General features: G+C 41.1%; 3 protein-coding genes across 3 annotated transcripts in view; all 3 read right to left on the bottom strand.

The window, feature by feature from the left end:
• LOC134211452 (melatonin receptor type 1B-A-like) overlaps positions 1-21,335 on the bottom strand; it is a 272,782-nt gene that overhangs the window by 240,223 nt on the left and 11,224 nt on the right. The gene's annotated exons all lie outside the window — the stretch shown is intronic.
• Positions 15,219-15,989, bottom strand: LOC134209465 (uncharacterized). Its single transcript, XM_062685449.1, has one exon. The coding sequence runs from the start codon at positions 15,987-15,989 to the stop codon at positions 15,219-15,221; it is 771 nt and encodes a 256-aa protein (XP_062541433.1).
• LOC134209466 (uncharacterized) lies at positions 16,072-17,355 on the bottom strand. Its single transcript, XM_062685450.1, has one exon. The coding sequence runs from the start codon at positions 17,353-17,355 to the stop codon at positions 16,072-16,074; it is 1,284 nt and encodes a 427-aa protein (XP_062541434.1).

The raw sequence follows: 21,335 nt of genomic DNA on the forward strand, positions 1-21,335 counted from the left end.
GGATTTGAGTCAAAATGGTATTATATTAGTTTTATATAAGTTTTAGATTCTATAAGCTGAATACATTAAAACATGGAAAGAAAGTGGACTTGGGATTGGTTATCACACCACGCACGAAAAGGATGCATAAAAAAATCTTCCTCTTCGGGAGAATTTATTCTTAATGTTGTTAAGAAAAACTTATTATTTATAGCATAGCAATTGTAACTATAAATTCAGTTCTTCGAAAACTCCCCCTAGAAATAAAGGTGATATATATATACAAGTGTGAAAGTTGGTCGTACTTTACCTTCTATTAGAAAATTAATTTACGTAACGTCAAACAGATCAACAAAGAACCAGCAATATAAAGATGATTGCAAGCCGAAGCATTTCCTTTATGCTCAATCACACCGTCAACGAACTATATTAATACAACGGTGTCTTGGAATATTCCGTTGCCCTTAATGTCTGTGTTTGAAGAGCCCCAAAGTTGAACGGAACAAACAACGTTGTCATACTTGGCGAAGTCCTAATTTGTTGGCAAGAATCTCGATTTATCATGGTATGTATGGCTTACTGTCTGCTGCGCTTGGATGGTCTCGTCTCGCCATCGCAACCGGGTGGTGCGTAGGACGTTCCTCTAATAGAGCTGCTTCCTGAAGTCCGTACGGCACCGTCGTCACTACGTACTTATTGTTTCTCATGTTTACAGCGACGGCGGGGTTTTCGCCAATCATCAGAATGGTTCTTTTGTATAGGGGAAAGCATGCAGCACTTAGACGGCAAAAAGAGCGTGAGTTGCTTTGTCATAATGCGAAAATTTGTATGAAAAATTGTAAGAACTATCAATAGAAAACCAAGTGACCCACAGTGGCTTAACTCAATAAATATTTAAAAAAATCGATAAAGTAATAGTGTTGACTATCTTCCCTTATATACTTAACCAGACTAATGAAAAGCAATGGTGTAATAGATTTCTTTATGTATAGATGTTGGGGCATAATAAATACAGGTGGTGAAGTGGTTTGATGATTATTTTCAATAATTTTATTTAAAATAAAGTTGATTATGAACAAGGCTATCTTTAGGGTACGTGGCAATAAAGCAATACGAGATAGAGTTTGGGTATGTTGTGGAGAATCACAGTCCATTTTATTCCAAAGTAACACGTGAATCATTTTGAATAGTTTGTAATAAAATATCCGCAACTACTAAAGCATCACAATTCAACTTGCTGAGGTGCCTAATATGCCCCTGATTCTACTATTATTAAATAATTTCGAAATCGCGCCACAAGCAGATTGTTTTCGTTGTTACGTGGGCGGAAGAATCTGGTTTTGTGTGGTATTTCGTGACGATACCCCGTAGTACACCATGGTACGAGGACGAAGACCTTGCTAACAATGTCGTAAACACTTATATATGAATGAATCCTGTTGAACACATTTCATGGTTTCATAATTAAGAATTATTAGCAACGCGATGTGAGGGACTGTTCTATTTTTTTTTCTTATCACGAAACAAAGGCATAAATCACCTATTTCATCGCTACTAATTGCAGGCATGCTTGTTCAATGTGCAAAAAGTCACATAGTTATAGAAAGTGAATGAAAACGGGCGATAAGATGAAGAAATAGGCTGTGAGATTATAATTATGGATACGGTACCCTATGTAGAAACGCTTTAATAATTATAACTCTAACTAGCCCAGCACAGGGCCACAAAGCTAGTGCATGCTGATTATGGTTGAATTTGATTTCTTGTCCGATTTTGGAAATTTTATGGCTGATTATTTTTGACTTCGTGGAGCATCGTGGAAGTGGAGGTAAAATTGGCATCCAAAAACCACGTGTTTTGAGTGAGTTATTTTCTTTCTACAACAGTTGATGATGGCTTCAAATTTTGCCCAGCTACGGACTACGAAAGAGCTTATGCCATTTTTCAAATAAAATCGACACTGTTGAATTGGATATAATTCAGATAAAGCTTAAAAAATAGTAAGACCTTTTGCTTTACCTATGATTCAACATCTTTCAGTGCAATAATTAAAACAAGTAGGGTATCCAATCATGGTTTGAACCAAATGGCAGGCATCAGGTGAGCCAACAAAACAAAGTTTATTTATTTCATTATATAAACAATAAACATGTTACATTATATAAACATGCGAACTCTCATTTATATGCTTAGTTCATTTATCTTTCTAAAAACATCGTTGGTTCACGTATTTATGCTTAGTTTTATTTAAAAAAAACTGAATAATTACATTTGTACTATGGTTTAAACTACTGGCAGCAGCTCCTAAATATAATACTAATTACACGAATGAAACGCAGAGGAAACCTATAGAAAGGCAAATTTGTTTCTCTTATTAGTTACTCGAAACGTGTGAAAAGTGTCTAAATTATCGATATGAAAATAGCGATTTTTTCATACTGGAAATGTAAACAAAATGGCATGGCGCATGCAGCGCTCCTAGCGGACTATTTAAAACTGTTTCTCAATTGTACGATGATGTCAAACCCAGATTAATCCACCGACAGTGAGATTTTGACCCTTCCTTAGGGTAAATGATATATTTTGGACATGTACTTATTTTGGACAAGCCTGAGCTTCTTCGATCAATTTTAGATAATGTGTAGGAAAATTTTAATCGAAAGTATGATCATTGCATACTTTTACCTCAACTCTAGCGGCTCCTGATGAGAATTCACAAATCAACTATTATTTATTTTTAAAATTATCTAAAATGTAAAGCTATCTACCAACGTGCCTGCTGGACGCCAGTATGCAGAAGAACATGCATTATAGGATTCTTCGTAACATGCACCTGAAACACGTTTAAATTGGTTCAAACGGAAATCTTGAGGTCCTGCTGCCAAAGTTTGATTGTAATTGAGATACTAACATATTCCAATCGCTTAAGGTGAAGGTGGGTTGAGTACCAAAACAAAGCTTTGAAAGTATTGGTACCAGTGGCGTCGCGTGGAATAATTGGGAACCTGTTCAAAAATGTTCAACAATCAAATATCATTCTTTATAACCCTTCAGCACGTGCGCGGTGTGGCGCCACTCGTCGCTAGCACGCTTTGTTGCCAAAGGCAACGTTCTTGCAACAAATGGTGCCCTACCAAATGTGGTGTATACCACCCTCCGAGCGACCGTACTGTGTGTATGTAAAGATATAGCGTAAATGGTAATAAACAATGCGAATTCATATTCGCACTTCTTCCAGCGCCTATACTCAATTAGCATTGTCAGAGAGATCAAAAAAATTCATGGTAATAAATACGATAAAAGTGGCGACGAGGATAATCGGTTTACCGGCATCGCGTGAAAGTGTTTTACGAGAGCTAGTACCTTAGTAACTACAATTTATCTTAATTTATATTTATATTAATGTATTGCTAAGCTCAACACAGGGTTTTAGCTAAAAGTAATAACATTGTTGACGAGTACACAAAAGGTGTTCAATTATGTATCCTAATGTTAAAAGCTATAGCACGAATAATAAATTTGGAGTGTTCTATTTGCATAGCGAGTAAGTCGCATCCTATTGCTAGAGTTTGTAAGAGCAAGATTACCGGTGCCAAGCAACTGATTTGATATGAGCATCAATTTTTAAATAGAGGAATGGCCTACTAATTTCAAGTGAGAGAAAAAAGTTGTTTAAAAAAATGTGAAAACAGTATGAAGTTGATTGACCTCAGAATAACTGTGCATAATGAAAAATAGCGTGATAATAATGTTAAGTTGGAGAGATTTGGAGATGTCCAAAAGTCTATAAATGATGAATTCGAACGCGAGCGTCAATGTCAAAAGGCAATATACATACATATACGGGAATACGATGGTAATAAGTGTATTGTTTGTAGGAGTATTTGTAATGCGATGAAAAAGCCGATAATAATGATGGCCGAATGGCGTATTGATAGTGAGATTTATGGCAAAAAGAGGACTGTTCTGATGTTCAATTTGAAAAAATCTGTGGTTATGTTTGAAATGAGTGTCGAAAAAGTTCTGAATATTGTTTATGTATTATGTTTTGTATATTTTGTTGTGTTATGCAAGGTTTTAAAATGACAATTTGAAGAAAATACAAAACATTATGTTTCTTCTCAAGGGAGGAGAACTGTGGTGTATACCACCCTCCGAGCGACCGTACTGTGTGTATGTAAAGATATAGCGTAAATGGTAATAAACAATGCGAATTCATATTCGCACTTCTTCTAGTCCGGACTATTGACTGATCAACACGCGTTTATTTCTCTCCTAAAAGAAAATCACATTATCGATAAAATCGGCTGCTAATGAGCAGATATAAAACCAAATAACTATGACTGGCGTCACCAGTGACCATAGGAAAAATATCTTTATAAAGCTCACTTTTCGTTGTTGGCCGCTAGCAAGAGAAAAGCATCATGCAACCTTTAATCGCCAATAAGTTTTCATTGAAAGAGTAAGGTTATGCACATCATTACAGCTATATTTGAGCCACATATGAGACATCCATGCAGAGACATCCTCGAAATATATGAACTTGAACAAACAATATTGAAATAGAAGAGAACTACGTTCAAATAATTATGCTGAACCAATCTGCTCCCCACGAACTAAGTCAAATATGTAACTGTTGTTACTACTGGCATTCGTATCATCTGTAGTTTTGAATTCCGCGCATAGTTGAACGACAGAAGAATGTCTTTTGCTCGTTCAAATTTGAAGTTGAACGAGTTGCAACGAAATGTGAGGAGACGTCGATATAATGCTCGTAGTGTGTTGCAGCACTTCGTTCCCAAACAGATGAATAGAGAGAAAATTTTCCTCACAATTCTCTCTCATATTTTCTTCTTCGTTCACGTCGTAAACTTGAACGAACTGCGACGTCGTTTCGTTGCAAGGTTTGTTACATCGCTTCGTGTTCTACATGTAGGCGGGCAGAGACAAAAAAACACGTGTTTTGATGCAGGAGTGTCTTTTTGTGCATTGGTAGGATACTAACAAACAAACGCCTGAATACAAAAAGAAAAGCTACATGTTTGCTTATGTTTCAAATGTGTCGACTGGTTTAGAAACAAAATTGAACGTAGCTGTTGCAACAGCTCTCTGTTTTCTGCCAACCGGTGCAACTATGTTTTTGATCACAAGATCAAAATATAATCTTCATTAGTTGGCCTACCTGTGCAATGAACAGGTTGAACAGGCCGACCAGACGCCACTGATTGGTACAATAAAAACTGTCATATACTGTAGTAGTATTGGTGTCGTATTTATAAAAAAAAACAAAGAATGTTAGTAGGGTGGTTCAAAAAACGACCCAGCTCCACCACGCTCATTCGATTCCGTCCCATGCTCCGAGTGTCCTCCAAAAACCGATTTGAACAAAAACTGGTTGAGCACTAGCCGGTTCAAGTTTGTGTGAAAACTAGTATGAGAAACTAAACTTTTCATTACACTGGCTACAGCGCCATCCCTCCAAACGCGTGCGAAAAGAGAATCCACATAGCACAGGCAAACAGACATAACACTCGTCAAATTTCCATCGTGCACTAATTTACTGGTCAATTCCAAAAATCATTAGTTAGCCAAACGATCAATCGTGGCGCGAGTATCATTTTTGCTCGAGTTTGACGTTTGCTCACTACCGCCATCTGGTTCGTGATTTGCCCAACTAACTGAAATCAACAGATGTCATTGAGTGTTTTAACAACGATGAATTTGATGAGTAAATGTTCAATGTGTTATGTCTGTTTGTCTGTGCACATAGCTTAAAGCAACATTCCGGAGACTTCACTGAACGAAAACCGCACCGCAGAAAAGATCCATTGATTAGGGTAAAATGCCCAATAGTGGACCCCCTAGTAGCGAAATTTTGCTCTTCCTGGCATAAGGATTGGAAGTTTTCAACATATTAATTTTGCGTGATATCTAATATCAAGCTCTGCATCTCCTCTTTACGATACATACATAAATCACTCAAATACTTGACGTTATTCGTTGAAATTAACATTTTAAAGTCTGACTGAATTCGCCCTATAGTAGACCCCCTGGGGGTCCATAATTGGAAATTGCTTCCCTATAGTCGACACTTCATTTGATTTTTATGTTCCGTTTCGGGACGTTCTTCTTCCCTATTATGGACCCCCAAAATATTCCTATAATGGACACTCTTGTGTTTATTTTTTGTAGAATTGTAAAAAATCATCTAATTTTACTTTCCATAGCATTTCCAATGCATGTAGTCAAATCATAGAACTGTAAGGTAGGTTCTCCCGATGGAATTTCATAGCAAAATGTTTTCATTGTGCTGAAATAATGCAAAAATGGCTGGAGGGTCCACTATTGGTTGGGGGTCCACTATTGGGCACTTTACCCTATGTAACGCAAAAAATAAGCCTAATTATCATGCTAAAGATTCGCAACCTCGATTAAAATCGACTCCAAACCAAATGTCCATTGTCTATGGAATTGAAGCTCTTGAATATTTCATCTAGTCATATGGTCTCCCCCCTCGCCAGCGCCCAATGACGGAGTGCCACAATCAAAATAATGTAAAATTCAACCTCGCCATATCAACTGTCATACAAACCTGAAACGACCTGTGCACGGTAAGCCTCTATTCAAACCAACCCAAACCATCGGATGACACCCAAATTATGAATCATAATCGACTGAGCGCGGCGGAGCAAAATCATTTTTTGAACCACCCTATGTATTAGATTGCTGCTGCCGCTGCCGGTGTTTACATTCGCTCCGCGGTCAGTGTTTGATCGTTTTTTCGGGCAAAAATAGCAGTTTATATTACGTTTTCGGTTCAAACGAGTGACTGATTTCAAAAAGTGTGTCTTTTTTTTTGTGTCTTTATTAAAGAGACTTTCAGCCCGAGGCTGGCTCGTCTCCGATATTCAAAAAGTGATGTTTACTTTGCATTCTATCAACATTTCGGGCTGCTCATGTGCGGAGAAGTGAGTAAAAACTTGATTTTTCTATGTCCTTTGATAAGAAGTGAAGTGCAATGATAAGCCCACCGAATCGATAACGGCTATTAAATTGGCACGAAACTGCTGATTTACGATAAAATTCGAGCCGAAATTCATAGGACTCTTTGAAGAGACATGTTCATTATCACGGGAAGTGAATAAATATGCTGTGAACAGGTTAGTAATTTGATTATTATACTTTTGTTCGATGCTGTTCGATGCATTCGAATGTTGGTAGGAGAGGAGTGCGGGAGGTGTGGGGTTGGCCCGTGGAAGGTACGGTGCCATATTGACTGCCATCGTGGTACTCCTCCAACTATGTCCTTAACATGAACTTGAGACGGATGAAATAGGAGTGACCAAAATGAAGTTATGTTTTTATTCATCAGACATATATTGGTCACCCCATGTACAGTACATGGATGAACCATTAATTGCCAACTTTCAGGCTGTTTTCAATGATATCGATAAGATTGCGAAACAATGTTAATTTCTGGTTTAATCTATGTCAGTTAAGCAAATAAATGCATTTAAATGAATGTGGATACGTGTAGGAAAGTCATACCATTGAGATCTGTAGGTGGCCATTTTTAAATTAGGAGAAAATGACTCTGTCCAAAATATATGCATTTTCCATGTCGAAATTATATATATTTGATGTCCAAAAAGAAAATATTTCAGTTCGCAGTATATCACAGTTTACACCTAGTAAACGTAATTTACTCAAAAATTGGGCAATGGAGACAAAAGACTAATCATAGGTTATGTATTTGGATGAACCTAGTGGTTTTCAATTGTTTTATACTATTCAATCTCGATATATCTTCCAATGAATGTCCTGCGCTTGTCCAAGATACATCATTTACCCTAGTTATAAGGATTTTTTTACAGACTCCAGTATTTAAAACGAGATAAAACTACTCAGCTTCCCACGGCGATTTACCGTGAAATTGACAAAATAATTGCCTACTCAAAGGCGGATGTCATGGGTTGAGTGACAACTCAACGAATGATAACACACTGTGCTTCATGCTGCCTATCTATAAGGCGTTCGTCGGATTGAATAGCGATTGTGACATGTTTAGTAACTATCGTAACGCTGGTTGCATATATTGTACTCGTAATTTCCAGAGACCTCGATATTAATTAATCCAGAACTAACTAAATCGGCCATTGATCTGAGCGAAACTCAATAGCGTTCAATAATAACATATATTTCGCCTTATGGATGCCTAATTTGGTAAAACTAAACTTGTTTAATACCTTAAAAATGATAGACATTTTTATGGTAATAAATTTCAGAATTTGCACACATACGCATACATACATGCATATAAGTAGTCTATCAGTGTCTCAAAACATGTTCACATTTGCTATCTAGCTTCCACTGAAGAAATTTTTGAAATCTCTTCCAGTTTTTACGTTTTTACTTTTCTGAAAAGATTTTTTTGTACATGCTTCTATATGTTCCTCAATTAAAATCATTTGTTTCTTTAAAACAAATCGGAAAAATAGGCATATTTCCATATCGTATCATTTGTTATAATTATAATTTCAATATCAAAGTGAATTTGTTTCAAATACCATACATTTTATTTAATAATTCACGAGATTTCTTGATGGATTAATACGTAATGCAACGTATACACCAGTCAAGCAGTTTGACGAACATTGACTCCGCCCCCAAGAAAACGCTTCGGTTGCTGCTTTGTTTGAACGTGTGTGAAGTTGTTCGAACAACCATTTGACAGTTGGCGGCTCGGTTGGAAAAAATTAAAACGCTCGGGTACTTATTCAAAAGGACGTATGTGATTTTGTAAACAAAGATTCAAACGTCGATTTGTCCAATCTGATAGCACTCCCACGCAAACCATCACCACAGACAGGTTGGGGAAGCCTTCGGCTACCTGTTGGTGGTGTTGGTTTGCATGGGAGTGCCATCAGATTCGATGAATCGACGTTTGAATCTTTGTTTACAAAAACACATACGTCCTTTTGAATAAGTACCCGAGAACGGTTTGATTTTGGTTTGAGTTGTCGGGGGTGGAGTCAAGGTTCGCCGAACATGTTTGAGCATTTGTAGTGAAGTTGCACAAACCATAACTTTTTGATCGTGTGACTTCAATTTGCATCCAAACACTTCGCAACATGTTTAAAAAAATCCAGAATAAATCAAAGAAAAATCACATGATAATAAATATACGTTAAACATTTAGAATGAGTGCAAAATTGAGAAAATGTAAATCGTGTAAAAACAGAATCCAGTGTATATAGTTTTTTATGGATCATTTTCCAAAGATTTATGGATCATTTAGTCATACGTTTATGAGAAAATAGCAAGAATTGTATTGTTTTCTTGACCATGTTAATGGAACATATTTTTCTATTAATTGCTAAATTTTAGCTTAGTTATGGATCGAAAAATTATTCTTTATGGAATCTCCTAAACTATTTTATGGATTTATGGTAGCGTTTTATGGAACATTCAGATGTTATTTACGGATCGTTTTTAATATTTTTATCGATCCGTCTTCATTGTTTATATACAAAAGTATGTTTTGCCATTCATAATCACCGTCGGTAGCAGAATCATAAACGCCTGTCAGAATGAGGCCGCTGTACAGTGGCGGGCCCCTATACAAATGCCAGACAAAACCTAATACGTTGCTCGTATTTTTCACCAAAGAGTAATTTTGGGACGCTAAATTCATTTTGAGGTTAGAATTGTTATCCAACATATACCATGCCACTCGAGTACTTCTGGAGGTGCAAACCTTAAGGTCCGAAGCATTTGCAGCGTCCTCATTCTAATATTGCAGCAGTCAATTTCCAGCTTTGGAGCAGCTAGGAGCAAGTCACCACACTAACCACCGGAAAGTATACCAAAAATAGGTTTCAATTCATGACAGTGGCGTAGCCACGGGGGTCGTTTTGGACATAACCCCCCCCCCAGAGACACAATGTTTAGAAGAATTTTTTTTTTTCGAAGAAAATTGTTCAGAAACCCCCCCCCACCAATTTTCTGGCTACGCCACTGATTCATGATACCAGATCGTTCCGAATCGTTCCCGAAAAAACTTTAGTCAAATTTTCTTCATTTAGGGTAAGACGGTATAATATGCCCCCCCTAAGGCAATACCTATAAAAACTTTTCAGTTTTCAACGCAATTTATGCAAACTTTGTGTTATTTGGTAGTCCAACAAGTCGCAAATGCATTGCCTTTGAGTAGTCATATAAAAATATTACTGAGAGCACGTAATAAAGCTTTTTTGGAAAGTCGTGAAAAAATGGATATCAAAAAGTGCCTGGGCAATACGTTCCACCGTTACTAAAGACGTTTCATAGCCCTTCATTAGTATTTTATCAATCCCATAATAAAAAGCTTACAAATCCTGATGTGCTTGGCAATGGAAAACCAACAAAAGTCAATTTAAGCAGGTGTGAATTACATTTTAATATTTTCCATATCATTTGGAAGCAACTGCTGCAGGCTCGCTGCGCTTGTGTCCAATTGGTAAGGGCATATCGCTAACTTTTTGTATTTTGCTTTTAATTTCATTATGTAATACAAAAATACTTCCATATTCACATTGTATGATGGTTTTACAAATATCTAAAGGCACCAACTGATTTTTACCCTTAGTTAGTTATAGTTTTCTAGAAATCAACGGGGCGAGTTTCGCGATACGCACGAATTTTTTTTTTTAGGTTTTGTCCGGGTTTCCGCCATTGTGCGCTGTAAGTATTTATTCGTGTGGGTGGTGTCTTTGGCTTTTCAAATGAAAATCACCGAGTGGCCGATGTTGGCGCCAGTAGCAATTAAGTGAAATCTTTCTTCCTCCCCATACAAGACTGGGCCAGGCATTCAACGGTGAAACGTGAAATTTTCTCGGGAGGTTCGTGTAATCGTTTGATAGCTGTTGGAGGTTGTAAAGACCTACTCATATGGATCTACCTTGCTGGATATAAAAAAAGTGCTCTCCCGCGCGCGAGTCATCGTGTGATCGCCTGCAACAGAAGCACCCAAGTGAAATTTGTGGATTGGCTGATGTTGATTTAGTGAATGAAAAGACGCATGATTAGAGGTAAATCGGTCCATTTGTTCCCCATTTGTTTTTTTTATCCCATTTAATCAAATTCACACACATTACGGATACGCTTGACTAATTTTAGAAACAAAAAATATCAGTATCATCATTATTCTTGATTTAGGAGCCCTTGCATACACCATAGCTCTCCGATTACTATTTCTGAGGCTTAGCATAACATAAAGTATCAATTTCACAGTTTATTCTAGAACGATGTGTAATTCATCGTTCACCATCCCGTGCATATATTAGCTTTAATCTCATCGTGCTGCGAAATGTGGGTTTGTTTCCATCTCGAAGGTGTGATTAGAATTTCTGCCGTGTAGAGAAATACGAATAGAATCAATGCAACCATGGGCAGACAAAGCTAGGCCTAGTAGTAAGATGTGTTGGGAATTTGAATTAATCACTTCGAAACATGTGTTACATGCGGGAATGAACTTTTCCGTAAAGTGAAAAGCCATATTGCTTATGCATGTATTGAGTCATCTACAAATTAAGTCAATTTGCAAACAAAATCCAATCTTCATAAAACCATCGTTTTTTCGACGGCTCTTTTTGTACAACAAAGCGTGGACGTACAAACGAACAGTGGGTAATGTCTGTGACATAACCGCTAAGTGGACGTAGGACTTGAATTGACCATGCCTTTAAGATACATAATATGTCCAAATTTCTCACATCAACTATTTTGGATAAATAATCGGCGTTGCATACCATTCCTTAGCAAAATCTTCTCATCAAACCGACACAGAAATCAAATCTACCTCGAACAAGAATCATCAAAAAAAATTCAGGAAGTATCTGTTCGGTCACGAAATATTAGCCTCGACAGTGGCAACTTTCCCACTGAAGGACTGCCTGTAATAAACCACAAGTTGGCTCAGCAGGGGATGTAGACTGTATCTCAGCCCTTCCACTGAAGGGCCTTCTAATCCGTGCGATAGCGACTGAAGGAGAACATTATTTTTAACTCTTAGAGCCTTGAAAAAGGCTGTTTGCTTCGGCTAAGTGCAAAAAGTAAGAAAACGATCTTTTCAAATAACCGCGAATTTCTGGTGATGGTATAAAAAAGACTGAATGCTCTGCGAGCGAATGCACTTTTCTTTTATATCTTATTTTGAATCTTCTCTGCTTCCCAATTGGTGGGCCAATCAGCTAGTGTCTTGTATCCCGCTTCTTTGTCAGCCAAAGCGTCATCATCATCAACGCGTTCGAGAAGGGCTTCTTCTTTTTTACGCTTGTTGCTCGCTGCTGGCGTCTATTTCCAAACGGGACTTTTCGCTAGATACAGACCAATAAGCCGGGCAAGCGAGCTTAGAATTGCAGTTCAGGTGGGAAGTACGTGTTCTTTCCTGAGACAACATTGTTAGTAGTAGAAGGAAGGAAACACCCGGAAATGGGATTTCGGGTGATAAGATTTAGAATTGGTAACATGGGACGATCATTCAGTCACGTTCGCTTTGTGTGTGGTCAGTATCAAACAATGTTTATCTACATATTTTTTTATCAATGCCAAAAAATCCAAAATTTGATGAAAAATCGATTTATAGTTTATTAATGTTTGAGCTGTTATCGGTGTTTTTTTTATCCAAATAAGATTATGTGAGAGATTTGGACATTTTATGAATCTTTAAAGGCATGATCAAGCGAAGTCCTTCGTCCACTTTGCGGTTAAATCAGAAAAATTATCCACTGTTAGTTTTGACGCTATTTATGAAAATCACGCATAAAATTTTATCTCTAGAATATTGGATTTGGCACCCAAGTACAATTTCTATCCCGAAGGGTATTGAAAGCATTGATATTGATCTCTATTATTGGCCCTCTGAAGAACCGTTTGTTTTTTGGACATACATACATGCTGCATCATGTGGCTTTTCTTCAGCCTGTCTCGGCTCAGCACCGATGCCGGCCGGTCTCGGCTCGACTCTGCTGCTGCTGCCGGTATCTGCTCAGCATTGCTGCTTTGTCGGGTCTGTAGGGTGGACTGCTGATGTCCTGGCTAGGTTTCGGCTGATGATGGTCGCTTCGATGGTGTCGAGCCGAAAAAGCGATCGGTGCAGACTTCATTCCCTGCTAAAAGGTGTGAGTGCTGTTCAATCGATGGTTGCTTCGCTTGTCCCGGTCAGAATGAAAGGAATAAATCGTGTTGCGCTATTTTATGGCTTCTCGGCAGACCCAGCGGCTGCTCATTCGCTGGTGTCTGCACCAATCAGAACGTGGAAATGGAATGATGCAAGAATTATGCGGTACCCATATTTATAGGTTCCCTTGATCTCAATGTTTTTCATTGAAAACAGTTTCATGCCTATTGAAACAAGTTTTCCGGGTCTTATCAAGCATACACATGGAAGGCATACTTGAAATCTGTCGATTGAGGGGTGTTAGGGCAGGATCGTGGCTTCCGGCGGGTTTTGGGGTCACACACACGGATTGTTCGGACACTATCCACAACGGTCACTTTCGGAGAAAACTGGGCACCACAAAATTCACCTTTAAGTATTCAAGGCACTTTATTCCTTACGGTTTGGCGGTTCAACTTTAACTGATAACTTTATTAGAATACATCGCTTTTTTAACATTTCGGTGGATTGTGGGGCCTTCGGTGGGGTCATGTGCCACTGAATTTCTTGGTTTGCGCAAAATGTGGTAATTGTTCCGGATACTTTCTCTCGTTGCAGAAGCTGATACAGTTCGTGAAGCTCATTGCGGGCTCCTTCGAAGTTCTTTCCGTTATCGGAATGTATGTGCGACGGACATCCACGGCGAGCGATGAACCTCCGCAAAGCGGTGAGGAATGCAGCAGTTGACAGGTCACTCACCAACTCCAGGTGCACCGCTTTGGTAACGAAGCAGACGAAAACGCTGATATATGCCTTGGTTGGTAATGCACGCTTGTGGATGGGTTTGATATAGACTGGTCCAGCGTAATCAATCCCAGTGATGGAGAATGGCCTGCTGACTGTGATTCTCTGCTGCGGTAACTGGTCGGTTTGCTGCTGGAGGGGAACGGGCGAGGCACGAACGCAACGGAAGCAATTTCGTACGATGCTGTTGAGTAGTCTTCTTCCTTGTATTGGCCAATAGTCTTGGCGCATTGATGCTAGTGTGACGCGGCCGCCACCGTGTAAAAAAGTTTGAGGTGGTAATGTGTGGCAATTAACCGTGTAAGTGGATGGGAATTAGGTAGAAGGATGGGATGTTTGGTCAAGTATGGCTGATCGGATAGACGCAATCTTCTTCCAACTCTGAGAACTCCCTGCTGATCGATGAATGGACACAGAAGGCGCAAGTTGGAATGTTTGGATACGGCTTTCCCCTTCCCCAAGTACCTTATTTCTTCTGTGAACGCATCACCTTGGGCCAACTTGATGAGTTTCATACGGGCTTCGGACATTTCTTCAACGGTTATCGGGTGCAGGATTGCTTCGGAATCGGAATATGACGTTGATGCGTTTCTGCGACGACAAGCTTTGAAAAGCGCAGACAGAAGCGGTTACTCGAATCAAGCGATTATATGACACGGAGGTGCCAAAACTTCGTTGACTTCTGGCCTGTTTTGGATCGTCGCCACCATTCTGCGTCGTTCGAGGATGTCTTCGGCTGTGCTACTTTGTTGTGTCATAATTGGCCACTCAATCTCGGGTGCTCCTAACCAAGATGGTCCATGATGCCACAGCGTGCTGCCGAGGAAATCATCAACCATCATTCCTCTTGTAAGAAGGTCCGCCGGGTTCTCTTTTCCTGCGACATGGTGCCAACTGGATCCCTGCGTCGCGGTTTGGACCTTGGAAACTCTATTGGCGATAAAGGTGTTCCAAGTGTAGGGGGGCGATCGTAGCCATTCGAGTGTCACAGTAGAGTCCGACCAGAAGTGAGATTCTGATACAGGCATGTCTAAAGCTAGACGAACTTTATTATGCAGCCGTGTAGCGAGAACAGCTGCGGATAATTCCAGCCGGGGAATAGAAATGCGTTTTAAGGGGGAAACTTTAGATTTTGATGCTATCAATTCTACATTTGTTTTCCCTCTGAAGTTGGTGGATCGAGCATAAACGCAAGCGCCATATGGGCCAAACACAATTGATACGTTTGCGTGCGTTTTGACAGTTTTCCCATGGAAAAACTGTCAAAACGCACGCAAACGTACCAATTGTGTTTGGCCTAATAGGCTTGCTGGGATGCATCTGCAAACGTGTGCAGCTGCACAGTGGAATTCGGCAAAAATGCATAACGGTTAACACGATAGGTAGTGATCTTCGGTAAGTCTATGGAGTAGTTCTCCCATTTGATTCGTATGGTGTCGGATACCTCGTCGTCCCATCCGCAGGGTTGTAACCAAAGCTCCTGTAACAACATTTTTGATCGTATGACGACAGGTGTTGTGAGCCCAAGAGGATCGAAATGTTTTGAGACGGCTGAAAGAATGGATCGCTTTGTGGGAAAGCCATCACCGGAGACTATAGTAGATTCGAAAAGCAACTGATCCGGGCCGGGTTCCCAACAGACACCCAGTGCCTTGATGGGCTCGCAATGATTAAACTTCAGTGTTGATTGGGTTCCAATTTGTGATGGTGCGAGGCCTTCCAAAACGATAGGATTGTTCGATGCCCACTTTCTTAACTGGAATCCTCCTCTGCCAAGCAGCTCATCCAGCTCCTCACGGGTTTGTATTGCCTCCTCCTCTGTGTTCGCTCCCCCTATGTAGTCGTCCACATAGAAACCTTTCCTCAGAGCAGGTCCACCGAGTAGGTAGGTATCACCGTCGTCCGCAGCAAGCTGTTGTAGAGTGCGTGTGGCCAGAAAAGATGACGGTGCGAGTCCGTATGTGACTGTCTGCAGCTCATATGTGGCCACTGGCTCATTCGGATTGAATCGCCAGAGAATTCGCTGTAGGGAAGTGTCCTCAGGATGCAGCAATACTTGGCGGTACATTTTGCAATGTCCGCGACTAATGCGATGGGATACTGTCTGAATCGAAGGACGAGGGTCAGAAGTTCGTCTTGGACAATTGGGCCTACTTGAAGGGCATCGTTAAGGAGTAACCGGTGGATGTTTTGGCAGATCCGTCAAACACCACCCGTACTTTGGTAGTGGTACTGGCTTCTTTTAGTACGGCATGATGAGGTAAATAGTGGACCTGAGGGGGATCGGCTTCGGTCGGCGGGACAAACCTCATATGGCCAAGTTCCAAGTACTCAGCTAAAAATGTGTGGTATTCGTCTTTCAAACGGGGTTCTTTGCTCAGCCGTTTTTCGAGGCTATGAAAGCGACGAAGGGCAGAAGATTTCGACTCACCAAGCATGTGATCGAAATTGATATGACGAGGCAAACGGACGATATACCTTCCCTCTGCTGTGCGGGAGACGCTGGAAACGTAGTGAGATTCACACTGCTGTTCTTCCACCGAGTAACTTTGCTTGTTGTCAACTTCTTCGATGCGCCAGAAACGCTCCAGTGCTTCATGGAGAGGATCGGAAAGTGAGACGTGACATACTACGGGGGCGAACTGACGAGTATTTGGTTTTTTTCCGGAAACGATCCAACCGAATACGCTTTCGATGAGAATGGGACCATTTTCCATCTCGATTCGGCCACCGGGGTTCACATAGGAGAAAAAGTGTTCAGCTCCAAGAAGCATGTCGATGGCACCGGTTTTGTGGAAAGACGGGTCAGCAAGAGGTAGGTTTTTGGGTGCATGCCAATCATTCGTCGGAGAGGATATTACGGGCAAATCGATTGTAATACGGGGCATAACGAGAAAGCCAAGATTGATCTCAAAATCAGAGTGTCTCGATCGGATAGTGGTAGTGACGGAGTGATTTGCACTAGAGGAAGACTCACCGACACCAAACACAGGGACGCTTATTTTATTCCGTTTCAACCGCAAAAGTTGGCATAGTCGTTCACTGATGATATTGGATTGCGAGCCATTGTCCAATAATGCTCGCGCTGGATGCTCTCGTCCGTGGCAATCAACAACCATCAGCACGACCGTCGACAGCAAAACATTAGCGTTTGATATTTGTGATGAGTTGGTAGTCTGAGCAGTGACAGCATTCATCGATGGGGGTGTTCGTTTGTTGTTTACTACTGTGTCTTGTCTGATGAGGCTTAGGTGTGTAGGAAGTTGAAGGCACGGTGCGTAATGTTGCGGATGGATGATCGTTCTCGAGTGGGTGGTAGCCTGGGTGAAGCAGTGAATGGTGTCGCCTTTTGCAATGACGGCAAGAGAATTTCGATTGACAATTGCGAGCAAGGTGGTCTTGGCGAAAACAATTATGGCAGAGGTGTTGATCATTCACAACTTTCAGTCGATTGGGAAGGGACATTTTTTCGAACCGTGGGCATTGGAAGAGCGGATGATGTTGATCGCAGGAGTGGCATTTTCGATGAGTAGTTTCAGCTGCAGCATGCGAAACGGTTTTATGGAACGATGATCGTCGAAACATAATGGGTTGATTGCTAGATGTTGGATGTGCTTGACGGTTTACGGACATTGATTCCAATACACGAATGCGACGTTGGAGAAACTCGATCAGACAAGAATAATCGGGTTTTTCAGCGGTTGTAGCAAAGTCCTCCCAAGCTTTCAGTGTCGCGTCGTCGAGTCGAAGTCACAATAAATGCTCCAACATAGTACTCCATCCATCGATTGGTTCACCCAGCTGTCGAAGGGTTTTCGTGTGGCGCTCGTACTCGTCGACTACCGAATGTAATGCAGCGGCGGATTCTTTCTTCATACTGGGGCAGTCGAGAAGGGCTTGTAGGTGGCGTTCCTTGAGGAGGTAGTCGTTGGCGTAGCGGGAAACTAGGGCTTGCCAAGCGATGCGATGGCATAATTGGCAGAGCTGATGCTGATCGATTCGACTAGTTGTGCTGCTTCTCCTTTCAGGGCAGCACGGAAATAATGGAATTTTTGGATGTCATGAACCTCGGGGTTGGAATGGATAAAAGCAACGAATGTGTCGTGGAATGGGAGCCAATGGTTATAATCTCCGTCGAACTCCGGCAGAGAAATTGTTGGCAGCTTGATTCCGGAAAGCCCGGAGGGTGGTATTTGGGGGATTGCGCTTGTCGAAGGTACATTGGGGAGATAAGATTGGAGGGTAGCTTTTACTTGAAAGTAACGGGTTTCATAATTGGAGCGAAAAGACAGGTTTTGTGCCATACCTTCCTTCGTTAGCTCCATATCCTCGAGCTGGGTTTGCACGTCATCCAGTCCCATCCACACGGTATCAAGATTCTCTAGACGGAGCTTCACCTGGCCTCGATCCCGTTCCGCCTCGTATTTCTCGATGAATTGTTCTGCTCTCCCCAGAGAAGCGGTGAGCGTAGTTCGGCGATTGATGAGCTGTTGTCTCGTACGTTCATCCGCCATTGTGGAGTAGGATGATCGTCGCGTGCACTAGATTGGACGACACAGAGAAAGACCCGGTAGAGCCGGACAAACGGAGTAGAGAACTTGGAGCGTTACTAACCTTCTCAAGGCTAGGTTTAGGCCTTGGATTTCAATTAAAAAAACAGCAACGGCTATCCAGACGGGTCAGTTGTAATCGTGCGCTCACCACCGTCGGATGTATCGGATCCATCACTGACACTGGATAGTGCTCCAACGCAGATAGATTTTTATTTCTATACCTACGTATTGTTCAATTCTCTTTTCATACGGCCCATTGCCTGTGTTCCTTTCGCTGCTCGTTGAAATTAATTGCAATATGAGTGGACGGACAATTTGCAACACCGTCAAGTTGAAATTCCCGTCTGGGTCACCACGGCCATCATGGGTCGAAATTGCCAGTTTTCTCAAGCAGTTAAATGCCGACTTAGCAGAAATGGAGACTGTTTATAAAATGGGATCAGACCGAAGCTTAAACATCAAGTTCAAGTCTGAAATGCCAATGCGAGATGCAATGCGACAGAATGCTGATGTCGTTAATTTTCAGTATTCAAGTGGCAGAGTTGTGGAGCTACGTATGATGGATGCAGGAATCACAGTCCATTACGTGCGAGTGTTTGATGTTCCTCCGGAAGTTGGTGATTCGGATTTAACTACAGTGCTCGGGTCGTTCGGAAAGATTCATCGTCTAATTCGAGAAAAATTTCCAGCGGAACTTGGTTTAGACCATTTAAATACTGGCGTACGAGGAGTATATATGGAGATTGAAAACGAGATTCCTCCAGCGTTGAAAATTTCGAATTGGGAAGCAAAGGTATACTACGATGGATTAAAAGAAAAATGCTTTTTATGCCAATTGGAGGGACACAGACGGAATTCTTGTCCACAGAAGCAACGGAAAATTCATGCTACAACATATGCTGGTGTGGTTGAGTCGGGAACAGTGCTGCCGCAGGAAATAGACATCGAGGAAGACGTAATTGAAATAGCAGAGGAAGAAAATTTGCAATATGAAACGGACACGGTGCTAGCAGCACAAGTAGAACAGGACAAAATGGTAACAAAGTTTTCAGTTACAGTAGAAGATGCGGAAGAGCAACGTTTGAAGGAGATTGACGAAGCTGCAGAACAGCTAGGGTTGGAGAACTTCAGGGAAAATATTTCAAAACTTTCGGATATGATCGACGCACTGCCAAAAAAGGACAAAGCAAGCCAAAGACGGGCGCAGTTCGCAACATCAAGCTCTATGGAGCTACGGCCGAAGAAAACAGCCCGTAAAAGCTCTAAATAATGTTTTATAACTATAATTAGTTTCTAAGATTTCGGCTCTGTAATGCCTAATGGCGCCTCGAGCCTATAAAATAAATAAAACTAAAAAAAAAAAAAAATCCAGACGGGTACAGCGGATCATCGGGCGATTCTGCGGAAGCGGCTACTAATGACGTCGTCTCTTGCTAGCTATTGTTGGATAACAATAGACGGGCACTACTTCTGCAGCTCCACACCGGATAGGAAGGACCGGAAAAAAATCGGAAAAATCTCAAAGCACCCGCGGAAAGTCTCTGCGCACCTCGGAATAATACGTACCGAGTGCCTAATAAGATTAGGCCTTGTATTTAATGAAACAAGCAGGAACGCTGGAGAAGCTTCTCGTTGGCGCGGGAGCACAATAGGGTCCAGGAAGATGGCGATTTTATGAATGCCGCTGGGCACACAATTGTGCGGAATGATGGCGTCAGATAGCGTCGTAGTCCGAAATGCGATGACGGATTTTCTGGGAGGAAGCCGTATCCTGGTCACGGCACCAAGATGTTAGGGCAGGATCGTGGCTTCCGGCGGGTTTTGGGGTCACACACACGGATTGTTCGGACACTATCCACAACGGTCACTTTCGGAGAAAACTGGGCACCACAAAATTCACCTTTAAGTATTCAAGGCACTTTATTCCTTACGGTTTGGCGGTTCAACTTTAACTGATAACTTTATTAGGATACATCGCTTTTTAACCCTACGTTGTGAAACATCTCATAATTCAAAAAGCTATAAAACTGAAATATTTCCTCATTGCTATAATGCTGGCAGTCATTGCTGCCAGTATACCTAGAGCATACCTTCTTTTAAGGCAACGATTGACTTTGGGAACTGTCAAGGGGCTTACCGCAGAAATTCGTCCACTGAGACGAACGCTATTAACGTTTAAAATCTTTCAACACAGCGTAACGCGGTCGATTTGAATATTTTGAAATGACACCCGGTATAGTAAAGAGAGACGTAAGTCCTACGTCAAAAGGGTTGCACAAAAAGTTTCAAAGTTTTTGAGGGCAGAAATTTTCATATAAAACATCGCAAAAGTATGAATTAATGCGTAAATATTTTTTAAGCGATGAAAGTCGAGGGAATCATCAAAATAAATCTCAACCAAAATCACTCTGAATAAGCACGCAATCCGCTCGCTCAGATGAAATCATCATTTCGCAAGAACCCCTCCTCAATGAAACAAGCGCAGGCAGTGCTGTGCATTTCGCTTTCAATCGGTATATCCGCCGACACAGCATATTCACTATTTTCACCCACTCACTGGTGTACGTCTACCTACAGTCTACACACACCACCGGTTCACCCACATCGATGGCTTTTCCAAGCTCTTGGGAAGCTTAACTGAGGAAGCGGAAGGAGAACGAATAGGTATGAAGAAGCACAATCTGAAAAGAAAAATCCTCCTACAGCGCCGACGATGATCGTTTCATGTCGTCGTCGTTGTTGTTTCTAGGTCTGTAGCTTGGCAGAAGAAACATTTGAACTTTAGGGGAGAGTGAGATAATCTCTACCTAATGAAATTGTGCGATATTGTTGACATATATCCAACCATATCTTTTTGTTGT

This window comes from Armigeres subalbatus, chromosome 2 (genome assembly GCF_024139115.2).
Source record: "Armigeres subalbatus isolate Guangzhou_Male chromosome 2, GZ_Asu_2, whole genome shotgun sequence".
NCBI lineage: Eukaryota > Metazoa > Arthropoda > Insecta > Diptera > Culicidae > Armigeres > Armigeres subalbatus.